The sequence below is a fragment of the Bos grunniens genome, chromosome 7 (assembly GCF_055505025.1).
Source record: "Bos grunniens cultivar Pamir isolate PY7600 chromosome 7, Bosgru_T2T1.0, whole genome shotgun sequence".
Classification (NCBI taxonomy): domain Eukaryota; kingdom Metazoa; phylum Chordata; class Mammalia; order Artiodactyla; family Bovidae; genus Bos; species Bos grunniens.
Window position 1 is genome coordinate 3,640,302 of NC_141171.1, and position 17,353 is coordinate 3,657,654.

Here is a 17,353-nt window from a genome sequence, read left to right on the forward strand (position 1 = left end):
TGCAACAAGAGGAGCCACCACAGTGAGAAGCCCACACACTGCGATGAAGGGTAGCCCTCACTTGCTGCGCCTAGGGAAAGCCTGCATGCAGCAATGAAGACCTGCTGCTGCTGCTGCTAAGTCGCTTCAGTCGTATCCGACTCTGTGCGACCTCATAGACGGCAGCCCACCAGGCTCCCCGTCCCTGGGATTCTCCTGGCAAGAACACTGGAGTGAGTTGCCATTTCCTTCTCCAATGCATGCAAGTAAAAAGTGAAAGTGAAATTGCTCAGTCGTGTCCAACTCTTAGCGACCCCATGGACTGCAGCCTACCAGGCTCCTCCAGCCATGGGATTTTCCAGGCAAGAGTACTGGAGTGGGGTGCCATTGTCTTCTCTGAATGAAGACCTAGTGTAGCCAAAAATTATATAAATTTTTAAAAAATGTCTATTCTGTGAAAGGCACCATCAATCTAATGAAAATAAAAGCCATAGACTGAGAGAAAATCTGCAAAAAGCTATATCTGATAAAGGACTTATCAGATATTATCCAAAATATACAAAGACCATTAAAGCTCAGTAGTAGGAAAATAATAAGATTTTTTTAAATGGGCCAAAGACTTTTATGGCAAATAAGCATATGAAGATATATGGCAAATAAGCATGTTAAAAGATCATCATATGCTCTACATCACATGTCATTAAGGAAATGCATATTAAAATAACAACGAGATTCCTTCACATGCCTATTAGAATGGCCAAAATCCAGAACACTGACAATACCAAATGCTGTCAAGGATGTGAAGCAAGAGGAAGTCTCATACTTTGCTGAAGGGAATGCAAAATGGGAAGTCACTTTAGAAGACAGTTTAGTAGTTCTTACAAAACGAAACATACTCTTACCATATGATCTAGATGTGAAAGTATTAGTCATTCAGTCATGTTTGACTCTTTGTGACCCCATGGACTGTAGCCCACCAGGCTCCTCTGTCCATGGTGTTTCCCAGGCAAGAATACTGGAGTGGGTTGCCATTTCCTTATTCATATGACCAAAGAGTCATACTCGAAAGAGAATTTGAAAGCTATGTCCACACAAAAACTCACACATGGCCATTTAAAGCAGCTGTATTCATAATTGCCAAAACTCATAAGCAATATAGATGCTCTTCAGTAGGTGAAAAGATAAAAAATATGGTACATTCAGACAATGGAATATCATTCAGCTTTAAAACTCAGTGAACAAAATCAAGTCACAATGAAATCAAGTCACAAAAAGATGCAGAGGAAACATAAATGCATATTACAAAAGGAAAGGAGCCAGTTTGAAATGGCTTCATACTGTGTGATATCAACTATATGACATTCTGGAAAAGGCAAAACTATGGAAACAGTAAAAATATCAGTGGTTGCCAGTTAGGGGATAGGGAGGGATGAACAGGCAGAGCACAGAGGATTTAAAGCTGTGAAACTACTCTGTAACCATAGATATGTCATTCACTATATATTTGTTCAAACCTATAGAATATACAAAACCAAGAGTTAACCCTAAAGTAAACTACAGAATTTGAGTAAGTGGGATGTCACTGTAGGTATATCGGCTGTGACAAACATAACACTGGGGCAAATGATGTTGATAATGAGGGAAGCTATGATACATTGGTGTAGAAAATAAATGAAAAATTGTGCTATCTTCCTCTCAATCTTGCTGTGAACCTAAAACTGCTCTTTAATACTTTTTTGTCTTTTTTCACACACACAAAAAAAAAACTGAGGTGTGGTGGACACAGTGGGAGAAGGAGGATGAGAAGAACTGAGAGAGTAGCACTAACGTGTGGACACTTGTTGTCATTGTTGCTGTTCAGTCGCTCAGTCCTGTCTGACTCTTTGTGACCCCATGGATCACAGCACACCAGGTTTTCCTGTCCTTCACCATCGCCTGCAGCTTGCTCCAACTCGTGGCCATTGAGTCAGTGATGCCAGGTCTACACTACAATGTGTGAAATAGACAGCTACAGATAGCTAGCAGGAAGCTGCTGTGTAGCAGAGGGAGCCCAGGCTGTCAGTCTGTGATGGTCTAGAGGGTGGTATCGGGGGCAGGTGGTGGAGGCTCAAGAGGGAAGGGATATTATATATATCCCTTTAATTAATAATTAATAATTCAGTTCAGTTCAGTTCAGTCGCTCAGTCGTGTCCGACTCTTTGCAACCCCATGGACTGTCCATGGAATTCTCGAGGCCAGAATACTGGAGTGGGTAGCCTTTCCTTTCTCCAGGGGATCTTCCTGACCTAGGAATTGAACCAGGGTCTCCTGCATTGCAGGCGGATTCTTTACCAACAGAGCTATCTAGGAAGCCTCAATGGAATATTACTCAGCCATAAAAAGGAAGGCATTTGAGTCAGTTCTGATGAGGTTGATGACCCTAGAACCTATTATACACAGTAAAGTGAGTCATAAATAGAAAGATAAATATCATATTTTAACACACATATATGGAATCTAGGAAAATGGTTCTGAAGAATTTACTTACAGGGCAGCAATGGAGAAACAAACACAGAGAATATATTTATGGACATGGTGAGAGGGGAGGAGAGGGTGAGATGTATGAAAAGAGTACATGGAAACTTACATTACCATATGTAAAATAGATTGCCAACGAGAATTTGCTGTGTGGCTCAGGAAACTCAAATAGGGGCTCTGTATCAACCTAAATGGGTGGGATAGGGAGGGAGATGGGAGGAAGGTTCAAAAGGGAGGGGATATATGTATACCAATGGCTGATTCATGTTGAGGTATGACAGAAAACAAAGTTTTGTAAAGCAATTATCCTTCAATAAAAAATAAATAAAGAACTTACAGAAGGATACTTATTCTACCTTACCAAGATTGTTTCCTGCTATATTAACAAAGGGTGGTATTTGTGACCCTATTCCTTGCTGCAACCTGCCTCCATACCTATTGCAGATTCTTCCTTTCTTTTCTTTTGCTTTTCCCCATAATGCTTATTTTCTAAAATGCTATATAATTTTGTTCATGACTTCTTATCTGCTCAATCTCTCTGTTAGGGAAAGCATACTGACTGAAATCGCCCAGCTTGGCCAGGCACCACAGTAACCATTTGCATGAGTTATTTCACGACAGGAGGAGGTCCTAGTAAAGAATAGCAACTAATCAGCCACCACCAACCAGAAGAATTCGGGAAAGGTCAAAAGGAAACACCACATGTCCGATCATCTTCCAGAATCCTTCTCCCTGGTATCCATCTTGGCTGAGGAACGTGTACAGCACCAGGAAGGACTCTGAGTCAGAATAATTGGCCAAAGACAACCTGGAAAGTAATCCCCCATTACCATAATGCTTGAGACTGTGAGCCACGTGGCAGAGCAGTCCTCCTGGGTTCCCTTACCCTACTGCTCTCTGGGGGGCTGGGGTGTGGGGTCAGGATACTTTTTCCAATAAAGTCTCTTGCTTTGTGAGCATGTGTGTCTCCTTGGACATATCGTTTCCGAGTGTTAGACAAGAGCCCTTTTTTGGGCCCTGGAAGGGGTTTCCCTTCCTGCAACACCCCCTTCCCCGTCCCCTGACCCAGAAAAAAGTTCTCCAAAGCAATGATCTCTGTTTTGCTCACTGAGGTAGGGCTTATCTCCAACAGGTGCTCAATATACTTGTTGAAAGACTGAAGAGAAAATAGGTTTGCTCTTGTCAGTTGTCTACTTGCCTTACTATCATTTACAAAGATGCAGAGCTACACATACTATCCTGGCAAAACTGTTTCCTCCCGGAAGAATCAGGAACCCACGACCCAGAGGCCCAGGAAGCACCAGCATTAGCTCAGAATGCGTCTGGTAATGGGACAGACTCAGCCCGGCCTCTCCTGGCAGACAGTTACGAAGAACTACACTTCCCAGAATCCTTGGGTCCTGGTGTGGACTACATTTCCCAGAGGGGATAGCGCTAGCCCCTGAGGGTCCCGGACCTGCGTGGGTTTTGCCGCTGGCGTGAAAGGCCTCCCGGCGTGAGGCCGACCCAGGCAGCACCTCGGACAAGTCCCTACCTGAAGCAGTTGTCTGGCCGTGTCAGTTCCGGAGCGTAACACTTGCTGCCCGTGGAACCCCCGGAGGCCCGGGCGAGGTGAGCGGTGGAGTGTCGGCGGGATGCAGGAGGGAGGACCGGGCCTCGGGAGGATGCTGCGTCGGGGCGCGGGACAGAGGCCCAAGAGGCGAGAGCGGGTTCTTCGTGGGTGCCGGCAGGCCGTGGGCGGAGCGCCACCGGCTCTGTCTTCTTGGCACCACCGCCTCCCACAGATGTGCCCTGAACGCCGCAAGTCGGGCACTTCCTCCCCATTCGCCGGGTCCTGCCACCCTGCTGCTTTCTCCCGACCTGTTCCCAGCGAGCTACCTGCCTGGCTCCTGCGGGCGTTTTAATTTGCTCCGGGCCGGCAGTGAATGTGAAGATAATTTCCTCCCTCTAGCATCGCCACTGCCCTCCTTAGTGAAAGGCTCGTTTTGCGTGAGAAGTGAGTCACTGGTTTTCCCCAGTGGCAGAATCAGGACTGGAATCCCGATCTTCGGTTGTCTGTTCCTCCTCCCTAAAGCCTGCTCCCCGCTTTAGGAGAGCTGATGTGTTCCCTTCCGGAAGCAGGTTTTCTAGAAAAATCTGGAAATTGTTTCTTTGGCAGGAGGGGGAGGAGTTGGGTGGGAAGACTTGCGTGGAGAAAAGTTGTCACGTGCATGCAGGGAGGTTAAAGCATGTGCTCTGTGGCCAGCTGTGGTTGGAATCCTGGTACCACCCTCCCTTGGCTGTGTGGACTGGGGTAAGTTGCTCCCACTCTGCCCTCAGTGTCCTGATCTATAAAATGGGGGATTGACAGTGCCAACTGTGCTCAATGATGCATTCAGTGCCTGACACTTGGTGAGGCTCAAGGAGCTGCTCCTACTGCTGATAGAGTCCTAGGACCTTTTCCTCTGAGTCAGGGAGAGAGCTGGGCCTGGAACAGGATGACCCAGCCCTTCTCTCTGGTGCTGTCTATTCCTGGGTCCTTCTCTGAGGGCACATGGTATCATTCTCATTCTCTGTAAAGGTTTCAGAGTTGCTGATTCTGAGGGGTGGAAAGAGAAGGGGCTTCCTGCTGGCTCCCTTTTTCTTCTCTCAGATCTGACTTCTGGAGACTTCACCCATCCCCAAGGGAAACTGCTCAGAAAGAGGATATGGCTGCCGAACAGAGGGAAGCAAGGTCTCAGGTGAGTTCATTGCCCTCTCAAGTCTTATAGACAAATAGATTTTTTTTTTATCTTCAAACTGGAGTTCTCCCCCTAATACAATCTTCACCAGGATTTGGAGCGCATATCCTTTTCTCTTTGAAGAGCTGGCCCACAGAGGTGGATGGTGGATTCCATAGGGAATGTTCACTTCCAACCTTGCAATCCATATCTAGTGTTTCTCTTTTGTTTTCCTGGTATGCACTCTTTTATTCATTAATCTCAGCTCACCATGTGATTACTAATTAGACAGGTAAGATGCCACACGTCTCATATCACTTGAGGTCAGAACAAACATGAACACTTGGCAGCGTTCCTTTCTGGCCTGGCCCCTTTGCTCATTCCTGTTCCTCTCCCTACTCTTGGCCAGAAGGCTTTTCTTTTTCTTTCCACCCCTGAGAATCCTCATGCTATCTTTCCCAGGTTTTTTCCCCAGTCCATAGTTTTTAGTTTTAACTTTCTGGATCATGTATCTTGCTTCTATCACTCTCTTGAAAGCTCATCTTGACCTACTATTTTCATCTTTATTCTGTGGAAATGAAGGTGGGGCCCCCATCCAGGTTAACCATGTCAGAGGGAACATAAATGGAGAGGCCTCTTGACTTCAAGAGCAGAGAGAAGACTCCTCAGGAAGTGGCAGGGAGGATCTTGTGGGATATCAGTAGTGGAGAGTCAAGGTATACAGGGTGTACAGTTAAAGTGGGGCTCTCAAGCCAGACAGCCAGGTTTGAACCCATATCCTCTGCTGTCATTTATAGGCCTTAGGCATCTGCATCTCTCTGTGCCTCAGTTTCCTCAGCTGTAGAATGAGAATAACAACCATGCCTGCCTGCCTCATAGGGTAGATGAGAGGACCACGTGAAATTACAGCATGAAAAGTGTTTTAATCAGGGCTGGGCACATCAGAGACATTCAGTAGGTGGTGGTTGTGGTAGCTGAACAGTATCATTCTAGTCCACGATACTATAACTGTTGGCAGATAGAAATGACTATACAGTGTTTTTCAGACCCAGAAAATACTGTCAGTTTTTACTCATTTTCATCTAACAATAATATTGATACTTAATGTTGCTAGGGAATATCCCGAGGGCTTTACCTTTGTTCTCACTCTCATAACAGCGCAGCAGTTATTACCCCATTTTACATATGAGGGAACTGATGCTCAAAGAAGTCCAGTGACCTGAAATCAAACCCAGGTATGTCTGGCCTCTCAGTTCATGCTGGTTATTGTCCAGCCGTTCCTCTGGTGCATTTCTCAGAATGCAGAGTAGGCCCAGACCCTGTGTTACCAGAGCTCTGTGATGTGTGATGTTGTATGTCATCTGAAGCCACGAAATGTGGTGATTGATCTTCTGAGGCAATGGCTAGGACCTGCCTTTGTATATTAGAGCTGCTTGGCTTTCACATTCCATTCCAGCAAAGTCAAGCTGCTCTCTTGCCCAGAATCTTCTCCGTCCCTATATGACATTTCTCCCTAACCTCACATGCTGCATGGACTTGTATGTAAAACTCAGTGACGGGATGTTTTAGGGTCAGAGAGAGAATATACCAAGTGCTGTGTTAAAAGGAGACTAGTTATCATCCTGTCTCTGCCATTAATAAAGTATGTGACTTGGAATCCTAACTGCCCTGGATCTTGTGTTCCTTGTCTCTAAAATAAGGGTAAATGGAAATGATGTGTGGTCATATTCAGCTACACATTTTCTTTTGTTGTTCAAATGTATGCACTTTTCTTGTCTGTTAGTTAGATTGTAAATTCTTTGACAGCAAAGAATTGCTGTATTCCTCACCAATATTAATTTAATGCCTCATCTTACCATACAAATATTGCATAATTGTGGCAAAAAACTTTACAGAGAATAAAATATGCACATATATATGTGTATATGTATATATGCTTGTATATGTACATATGTGCATATATGTGTGTATGTGTGTGTGTTTGTGTATATATTTTTTCCATATATGCAGGAAAAAACCCACCATCTGGAGATAATTGCTGTGAGCCATTTGTTATGTATCTCTCAGCATTATTTTCTATGTACATATTTAATTTTTTTCAAAAATGGGAACAAGCTACACATACTGATACATATTCTGCTTTTTGTAATTAACGTTATCATGAATGTCTTTTTAAGTCAACATTATTGACTTATATCATCAGTTTTAATGATTGCCTAGTACTTTATATTGATGTGATAATAGGTAACATCTGAACCTTCAATATAGGCTTGGTATGGTTTTAAGTACATCGTGTGCAGTATTTCAATTATTTACTAATTATTTGGTAGATTTTGAGAGGCCTTTTACAGAGTGGTTAAGAATGGAGCCTTAGACATGTACCTGAAATTGGAATCCCAGCACTACCACTGACCAGCTTTATGACTTTAGACAGATGTCTTCCCCTCTCTGTGAGTTCTCCTGTGTAAAATGAGGATAATAATAGTACCTTCTTCTCAGGGTTGTCATGAAGATAAAAGATTTACACTAAAGGTTAATATAAAGCTCTAAGAAAAGTACTTGGCCTGAAGAAAGCATTCAGTAAATGATAGCTACTTTAATTGCCACTATTGTCCTCAGGCTTCAGAGAGCACACAGATAATGCCTTAAATCATGTAACCCAGCCTCTGTCAATGATTATTTAGGTTGTTTCCATTTCTTTGCTCTTATTAACACCATAATAAATGTCCTTGTGTGTGCATTTTTTTGCATGGTTCATTGTCAAACAAATACAGTAATTTGGAGACTTAAAGAGCATAAACATTTTAACGCTCTTAATATGTTTTATTGAATTGCCTTAAGAAAGATTATTCTAACAAACATTCCTACTAATGGCCTTAATACCTCCACACATCTCTGTGGTTAACACAGGGCATGGTTCAGACTTCATGCTACTCAGTATATATTTGTCACAAATTAAGTGTTCATTAAACTAGTGACTTGAACCTTTCAGAACCTAGAATAATATAGAAGCATTTCATGGTAACCTGACTACTTCCCATTGCTGCTGCCTTCACCCTGTGTGATGGGTGGTCCTGGGTGAGCTAGGATGGCTTGTCTCTACAGGTGTCAGTGACGTTCGAAGATGTGGCTGTGCTCTTTACACGGGATGAGTGGAGAAAACTGGCTCCTTCTCAGAGAAACCTGTACCAAGATGTGATGCTGGAGAACTATAGTAACCTTGTCTCATTGGGTAAGGAAATTTCCTCTGATGGGAAATTGGAATAACTCAGCACCCAAATCCTGGATAAAAGCCATGGATCATCAAAATTTCAGCTGAATTTTGGCTTAGCAGTGTACAAATTGGATGTCCAAAAATAAATCTGAAAAATTTTGCCTCATACGCATGGATGCCTCGTGCCTCATGGATGGGACAGTCTACAGAGCTGCACATTAGAAATTCCCTCATAGTTCAAGCCGTTCCCACTATGACGTGTTTGCTCATTTCTAAGCAGAGAGCATCCTTCAGCCCCCTTCTTTGACCCACCACTTGCCTTCCCCCGTTTTCTTTTCCAGCCAGATAAACACCATATAATCCATATTTTAAAGGGAGCTAGATAGTGTCTTCTCATTTTAAACAAGCTACCTGTTACAGAATCCTTTCCATAGGTACCTGTTTATAGATATCAGTCTGGACATCTCACATACTTCTTTTTCTACAGAAAGCTAATGGTACCCTATTTCAGGGCTGCATGCTCATTGTGTTTCCCTAACATGTAACTAATTATTCCATCATTAGGTTCTACAAGTCCCTTGCTTTTTTCCCTAACCCGCTCCTTTACATCACAGGGGCATAGCTTGAGCACCCCACAGAAGCTCTTTGCCTCATCCTCTCAGTTTCCACTCAGAACCAGTTACCTCTTTGTGTCAAGAGTGAGTTTGTTGTTGTTTTTATTTTTTTGTCCTTTTTTTTTTTTTGCTGTGAGCAGGACTCCCATTTTCCAAACCTGAAGTGATCTCCCTGTTGCAGCAAGGAGAAGATCCCTGGAAGGTAGAGAAAGAAAGCCCTGGAGATTCCTCTCTAGGTGAGTGGGTGGGGAATCTCTGCAAGCAGCAGTCTGGTAAATGAGTGGATGTGTGACTTGGAGATGTTGGTCAGTGAACTTTCTCCAGGTTCTCAGTCCTCAAGAAATGATGGAGAAGGAATGCTAAGGCCCCCAGTCACAAGCGTCCTCTTTTGCTCTTACAGTTACTTCACAGGTGAATCTCTCAGGATCTTTTTTCTTATTCTTTCCTGTGTGAGAGAAGGGCTACATTTTCATTCAGCAGACTTAGTGTATTTAAGGAACTGTAGCTGATTCATTCTGACTGAAGGCCAGCGTTATAGGAAAAGAAAGAGATGAGAAAACAGATTGGAAAGCCGGGTGGGGGCCACACTATGGGTGCTTTGGTACAGTTCTTAAAGATGAGAACTGTCTATGGCTGACTGGAAATCATTTAAGACTTTTCTGATGGTTTTATTTATCTGTTGGCTGTGTTTGCCTGGGCTGGGTCTTTGTTGCTGTGTGGGCTGCTGTCCGGTTGCCGTGCGCAGGCTGCTCACCGCGCTGGCTTCTCTTGTTGTGGCTCCCAGGCTCCGGACCACAGGCTCAGCAATTGAGGCTCATGGGCCAAGTTGCTCCTTGGCCTGTGGGATCGTCCTGGATCAGGGATTGAACCTGTGTCTCCGGTGTTGGCAGGCTTATTCTTTACCACTGAGCCACCAAAGAAGCCCCAATTCAAGAATTTTAAGTTGAAGAATTATATGGTCCTTGATATTTTGGAAAGACTGGTCTTGAGTCTGAGACACTTTAAACATCCTGAGGTGGGTTCCTGTGTTCGAACACAGCACCACAGTTAGAAAGAAGGAGCACTGGTGTGGGCTGAGCTCCAAGGCACGTGAGAAGCTAAAGCAAGTTACAGAGCATGATCATAACATGTCACCATTTACGGGTAAAGAAAATCACATGGTGTTTGTCTACACGCATGCATGTGAAAGTAGCTCTGCTGCTGCTGCTGCTGAGTCGCTTCAGTCGTGTCCGACTCTGTGCGACCCCATAGACGGCAGCCCACCAGGCTCCGCCGTCCCCGGGATTCTCCAGGCAAGAACACTGGAGTGGGTTGCCATTTCCTTCTCCAATGCATGAAAGTGAAAAGTGAAAGTGAAGCCGCTCAGTCCTGTCTGACTCTGAGCTACCCCATGGACTGCAGCCTACCAGGCTCCTCCGTCCGTGGGATTTTCCAGGCAGAAGTACTGGAGTGGGGTGCCATTGCCTTCTCCAGAAAGTAGCTCAGTCATGTCCAACTCTTTGTGACCCCATGGATATACAATCCATGGAATTCTCTAGGCCAGAATACTGCAGTGAGTAGCCGTTCCCTTCTCCAAGGGATCTTCCCAACCCAGGGATTGAACCCAGGTCTCCCACTTTGCAGGAGGATTCTTTATACCAGCAGACCCACCAGGGAAGGCCCTGGTGTTATGCACGTTTGTCTACATGCATAATATGTGCTTAAGTGCTTAAAAAACGGTCAGGGGACACTAGTTATATGTGGATTGGGATCAAGAATGGGCATGATGAAAGGGGACTTTATTTACATTTAATTTTATTAGAATTTTCACAAAATATATCCATGAAGTCCTTAATTATGTAATTTGAATTTAATAAGAATAGTCACTTTGGAAACATTGTTGGGCTTAGAGTTGAAGTGAGAAAAAAACAGAGGTGGGAACCTTCTAGAGATTACTGAATAATGTAGGCAAGACATTACCTGGAAGAAGGCGTGTGCAGTGGGTTCAGGAGGAAAGAAGAGGGCCCCCTTTATTAAGGGTATATGATGACTTCAGTGTGGGATGGATTTCATTTGAGGTGTGAATGAAATATGGGTAGAGGTCAGCAGTGGACAATTATAGAAGGATTAGGGAGTTGGAACTCAGCAGGGAAGTCAGGGAGCCATCAGTGTGAGAGAAGCATCTAAAGCCTTGAGCTGAGTAGATGAGGGAATGGAGGAGAGGTCAGCATTCCAGGAAACCTCAACGTTCATGAGGTGGGTTAAGAAGGAAGATTCTGTGACTGAACCAGAGAAGTAGTCACCAGAGGAGAGAAATGGCAGAGGTGGCTGTCACGAAAATTGGGGACTGGCAGCTGTTGAATTGGGGAGGCTGGGGCTCTGGGAGAACCAAGTTCAAACCCTCATCCGCTGCTTTCCTGTCCCGTGATAAACAGTGGTGCAACCTTGGACAGAAGGACACAGGTCTTACCCTGGCAGAGCTCAGTTGAGGGGAAGACTAAGTGCACACAGGAGTGTGGAATGACAGATTCTGGTGGGGATCTTGGGGGAAGAGCCACAGGAACTCTGTGAGAATCACATTCTCTGTGAGAATGTGGATCAGGAGGGGCAGTGTGGGCAGTGCTTCCCAAGGAAGGATACCTGGATATGAGAAGCATTCACAGGGTGAATGTAAGTCTGTGTAAGTCCAGAGAAAGGAAGCTGGTGTGTAAAGTGGGAACAGGGATAAAGGGGAAAGGTCCAGATCCTGCTGAGGTGGGAGCCCTATCATGGGACCTGGTCTGTGCCTGAGAGCTGGTCACAGCCTCTGAGGAGTTGAAGTAGCGTGGCCACAGGCTCAGGCTTATATTCTGCAAGGATCAGCCTGCAACCAGTCTGGAGCCAGCTGGCATAGACGTGGTAGGACTTGTCTTAGGTTGTTGTCAGGTCCCGATGAATCAGTGGACCCATCAAGATGTGGAATTGGGGCCCACCAGACACTTCATGGCAAATAGATGGGGAAACAGTGGCTGACTTTATTATTTTTCTGGGCTCCAAAATCACTGCAGATGGTGATTGCAGCCATGAAATTAAAAGACGCTTACTCCTTGGAAACAAAGTTATGACCATCCTAGACAGCATATTAAAAAGCAGAGGCATTACTTTGTCAACAAAGGTCTGTCTAGTCAAGGCTATGGTTTTTCCAGGGTCATGTATAGATGTGAGAGTTGGACTATAAAGAAAGCTGAGTGCCGAAGAATTGGTGCTTTTGAACTGTGGTGTTGGAGAAGACTCTTGAGAGTCCCTTGGACTGCAAGGAGATCCAACCAGTCCATCCTAAAGGAGATCAGTCCTGGGTGTTCATCGGAAGGACTGATGCCAAAGCTGAAACTCCAATACTTTGGCCACCTAATGCAAAGAGCTGACTCTTTGAAAAGACCCTGATGCTGGGAAAGATTGAGGGCAGGAGGAGAAGAAGGGGACGACAGAGGATGAAATGGTTGAATGGCATCACCAACTCAATAGACATGGGTTTGGGTGGACTCCAGGAGTTGGTGATGGACAGGGAGGCCTGGTGTGCTGCTGCAGTTCGTGGAGTTGCAAATAGTTGGACACGACCGAGCGACTGAAGTGAGTGAGACGAGCTATGAGACAGGCTGTCTCAATTCCTAAGGTGCCCACACCTTTAGGAGAGTGCTTGCTTCCCCATCCAAGGTGAGATCTTTTGAGATCGGAACCAGACTTGGCTCTCTTTGTAACTGTCATTTGAGAGAAATATACTAGTCTTGCGGGAACAGCTGAAGATGACCACAAAATAAGCAGAGGACTCAGGCAGTAAGGAAGCAGTAGAGAGTTAGGAGAGGCATCAGCCCCACTGCCAGGCAAGGAGGAATTGTTGCCCTTCCTTTCGCCTTGACAGCCTCTGATCCATGAGGAGTCTGCCTTTCTGAGTTAAGCTTTAGTTGGATTAAATTGAATGAAAGTACAACTGTCCAGAGCTGTCCAGAGAGATTTTGGAGCCAGAAAATAAAGTCTGTCACTATTTCTATTGTTTCCCCATCTATTTGCCATGAAGTGATGGGACCAGATGCCATGATCTCAAGTTTTTTGATGTTGACTTTTAAACCAACTTTTTCACTCTCCTCTATAACCTTCATCAAGAGGCTCTTTAGTTCCTCTTCACTTTCTGCCATAAGGATGGTGTCATATGCATATCTGAGGTTATTGATATTTCTCCTGGCAACCTTGATTCCAGCTTGTGCTTCATCCAGCCCGGCATTATGCATTATGTGCTCTGCATATAAGTTAAATAAGCATGGTGACAATATACAGCCTTGATATACTCCTTTCTCAATTTGAAACCAGTCCGTTGTTCCTTGTCTGGTTCTAACTGTTGTTTCTTGACCTGCAAACAGGTTTCTCAGGAGGCAGGTCAGGTGGTCTGGTATTCCCATCTCTTGAAGAATTTTCCACAGTTTGTTGGGATCCACACAGTCAAAGGCTTTAGGATAGTCAATGAAACAGATGTTTCTCTGGAATTCTCTTGCTTTTTCTATGATCCAACAGATGTTGGCAATTTGATCTCTGGTTCCTTTGCCTCAGACAAGTTTATTTGCATCATATTTTAGATTCCATATGTAAGTGATATAATGTGGTATTTGACTTTATCTTTCTGACTTACTTGACTTAGTATGATAATCTCTAGGTCCATTCCTGTTGCTGCAAATGGCATTATTTCATTCTTTTTAATGGCTGAGTAGTATTCCATTGTGTATATATACCACATCTTCCTTATCCTTCCATCTTTTGATGGACATTTAGGTTGTTTCTATGTCTTGGCTATTGTAAGTGGTGCTGCTGTGAACTTTCGGGTGTGTGTATCTTTTTGAATTACAGTTTTTTCCAGACATATGCCCAGGAGTGGGATTGCTGGATCATATGGCAACTCTGTTTTTAGTTGTTCTGAGGAACTTCCATGCTGTTTTCCATAGTGGCAGCACCAATTTATATTTCCACCAACAGTATAGGAGGATCCCTTACCTCCACACCCTTTGCAGCATTCTTCCATCTATTTTAATCCCCTCATCATGTGTTATTTTCTCTCAGAGTCCTTATCACTGCAAAACAGTCAGTACTTATTTATAATCTGCTCTGTCTCTGAATTATAAACTCCCTTGTGCTGGTTGTCTGTTCCATTTGTACCTATTTCCCCAATACCTAAAACAGTGCCTGGTCCACCTCAGTTTCCACTTAATGAATGCATGAGTGACTTGCTTAGCCTAGTGGTGATGGAGACAGAAAGAAGGAAACCAGTTTCAGAGAGATTTAGGAGATAAAGGCAGCAGGAATTAAAGGTGGATTCAATACGGAAGATAAGGGATATTGAGTTGTCAGGGTTGCCTGCTTGGCTTGTGACTTGTTTAGGGATGGACATTGATACCATTCACTGAGATAGTGGTACTCTTCGGGGACTGATACTGATTAGAGTTTTTACTTTAGAGGGAATTTTGCCTTTTTTTTTTTTTTAAAGCTTTCATTTTAAGATAATTGTAGATTCACATAAGAAGTATTGAAACTTTTGGCCAACCCAATAGATGGCAGCCCACCAGGCTCCGCCGTCCCCGGGATTCTCCAGGCAAGAACACTGGAGTGGGTTGCCATTTCCTTCTCCAGTGCATGAAAGTGAAAAGTGAAAGTGAAGTCGCTGAGTCGTGTCCGACTCTAGCGACCCCATGGACTGCAGCCTACCAGGCTCCTCTGTCCGTGGGTTGTAGACTCTGATCGGAGAAGGCAATGGTACCCCACTCCAGTACTCTTGCCTGGAAAATCCCATGGACGGAGGAGCCTGGAAGGCTGCAGTCCATGGGATCGCTGAGATGGGATCGCTGAGAGTTGGACATGACTGAGTGACTTCACTTTCACTTTTCACTTTCATGCATTGGAGAAGGAAATGGCAACCCACTCCAGTGTTCTTGCCTGGGAATCCCAGGGATGGGAGAGCCTGGTGGGCTGCTGTCTATGGGGTCACACAGAGTCGGACACGACTGAAGTGACTTAGCAGCAGCAACCATATATTTAGTTCTGTTTTGTTTTTGTTTTTGGCCGTGCCACATGATTTGTGAGATCTCAGTTCCCCGACCAGAGATTGACCCTGGCCCTTGGGCCCTCAGCAGTGAAAGTGCTGAGTCCTAACCACGGACCCACCATGGAATTCCCCATTTAGCTCTTATTTAATTTCTTTCATCAATGTTTCATAGTTTTCATAAGACAAGTCTTGTACATATTTTGTTACATTTATACTTAAGTGTTTTTGAGTAATTATAAATGGTACTATAAATACAAGTTCAGCGCCCATATGTCCATATTATGTAGATATGATACTGATTTTTGTATGTCTGTCTTTATCCTGTGACCTTCCTAAATGTCTTATAGTTTTAGAAAATGTTTTGTAGATTCTGAGGAATTTTCTTTGTACTGTTATCTACAAATAGAGACAGTTTTATTTCTTCCTTTTCAATTTGTATACCTTTTATTTCATTTTTTTGCCATGTTATACTAAGTAGACTTTCAGTACTATCCTGATTATGAGTGGTGAAAACAGACATGGTTGCCTTGTTCCAGATCTTAGGTATAAAGCATTCAGCCTTTCACAATTAAGTATAATGATGTGTGTGCTTAGTCACTCAGTCATATCTGACTCTTTGTGAACCTATAAACTGTAGCCCATCCAGTTCATCTGTCCATGGAATTGTCTAGGCAAGAATACTGGAGTAGGTTGCCATTTCCTTCTCCAGGAGATCTTCCTGACCCAGAGATCGAACCCACATCTCTTCCATCTCCTGCATTGACAGGCAGATTCTTTACCACTGAGCTACTGGGGAAGCCCAAGTGTAACGTTAGCTCTAGGTTGTTGTGGATACTCTTTATCAGGTTAAGATATTTTTCTGGGATGGCAAATAACCTTCACTTAACCAGATTACAAATTACATTTATAACCTAATAATTAGAAAAGATTTAAGAGTTCACCAACCAAGGTAGGTGAACCTTGTTTCCTAATTGAAAAAATTTATGACACAGTTCATTTCAGTTGCTCAGTCATGTCCGACTCTTTGCAACCCCATGGACTGCAGCACGCCAGGCCTCCCTGTCCATCACCAATTCCCGGAGTTTACCCAAACTCATATCCATTGAGTTGGTGATGCCATCCAACCATCTCATCCTCTGTCATCCCCTTCTCCTCCTGCCCTCAATCTTTCCCAGCATTAAGGGCTTTTCAAATGAGTCAGCTCTTTGCATCAGGTGGCCAAAGTATTGGAGTTTCAGCTTCAACATCAGTCCTTCCAGTGAACACTCAGGACTGACCTCCTTTAGGATAGACTGGTTGGTCCAAGGGATTCTCAAGAGTTCTCCAGCACCACAGTTCAAAAGCATCAGTTCTGCGCTCAGCTTTCCTTATAGTCTAACTCTCACATCCATACATGACTACTGGAAAACCATAGCCTTGACTAGATGGACCTTTGTTGGCAAAGTAATGTCTTTGCTTTTTGTACGCTGTCTAGGTTGGTCATAACTTTCCTTCCAAGGAGTAAGCATATTTTAATTTCATGGCTGCAGTCACCGTCTGCAGTGATTTTGGAGCCAAAAAAATAAAGTCAGCCATTGTTTCCACTATTTCCCCATCTGTTTGCCATGAAGTGATGGGACTGGATGCCATGATCTTAGTTTTCTGAATGTTGAGCTTTAAGGCAACTTTTTCACTCTCCTTTTTCACTTTCATCAAGAGGCTCTTTAGTTCTTCGCTTTCTGCCATAAGGGTGGTGTCATCTACATATCTGAGGTTATTGATATTTCTCCCGGCAATCTTGATTCCAGCTTGTGCTTCATCCAGCCCAGCGTTTCTCAAGATGTACTCTGCATAGAAGTTAAATAAGCAGGGTGATAATATACAGCCTTGACGTACTCCTTCTCCTATTTGAAACCAGTCTGTTGTTCCATGTCCAGTCCTAACTGTTGCTTCCTGACCTGCATACAAATTTCTCAAGAGGCAGGTCAGGTGGTCTGGTATTCCCATCTCTTTCAGAATTTTCCACAGTTTGTTATGATCCACACAGTCAAAGGCTTTCACATAGGGAAATTCAAATGCTGCCTGTATATAAGATGCTACTAGTAAATAGTGTTAATTTCATTGGCTGTGAGATGTTTTGCTTTTTTTTAATGCCCTTTGAGAAATGTGTTTGGAAATATTTTCAGATGAGATGATGAGTTTGGGATTTGCTTTAGCCCATCTGATGGAGGAGGAGTGAAGCTTATATATGAAGTGTTGGTGGTTTTTGAAGCATTGTACAATTCTCTCTACTTTCATATATATTGAA

The 17,353-nt window shown here is 43.9% G+C and overlaps 1 protein-coding gene across 18 annotated transcripts in view; it reads left to right on the forward strand.

Moving 5' to 3' along the window:
* The first annotated feature begins 3,939 nt into the window (after window positions 1-3,939).
* ZNF93 (zinc finger protein 93) overlaps window positions 3,940-17,353 on the forward strand; it is a 49,823-nt gene continuing 36,409 nt past the window's right edge. For 4 of the 18 annotated variants that reach the window (XR_015166406.1, XM_086408108.1, XM_086408109.1 and 1 more), the window contains exons 1-5: window positions 3,940-4,107; window positions 4,655-4,789; window positions 5,129-5,216; window positions 8,301-8,427; window positions 9,164-9,259. Coding sequence is in view for 15 of the 18 variants with exons in the window: in XM_086408108.1 (XP_086264234.1) it covers window positions 4,725-4,789; window positions 5,129-5,216; window positions 8,301-8,427; window positions 9,164-9,259 (376 nt within the window). In the remaining 3 variants the exon portion in view is untranslated. Of the gene's footprint in view, window positions 4,108-4,654; window positions 4,790-4,874; window positions 5,217-6,353; window positions 6,431-8,300; window positions 8,428-9,163; window positions 9,260-9,913; window positions 10,304-17,353 lie in introns of those variants that run through there. The other 14 variants (XR_015166407.1, XM_086408110.1, XM_086408112.1 and 11 more) reach the window with 9 other exon arrangements.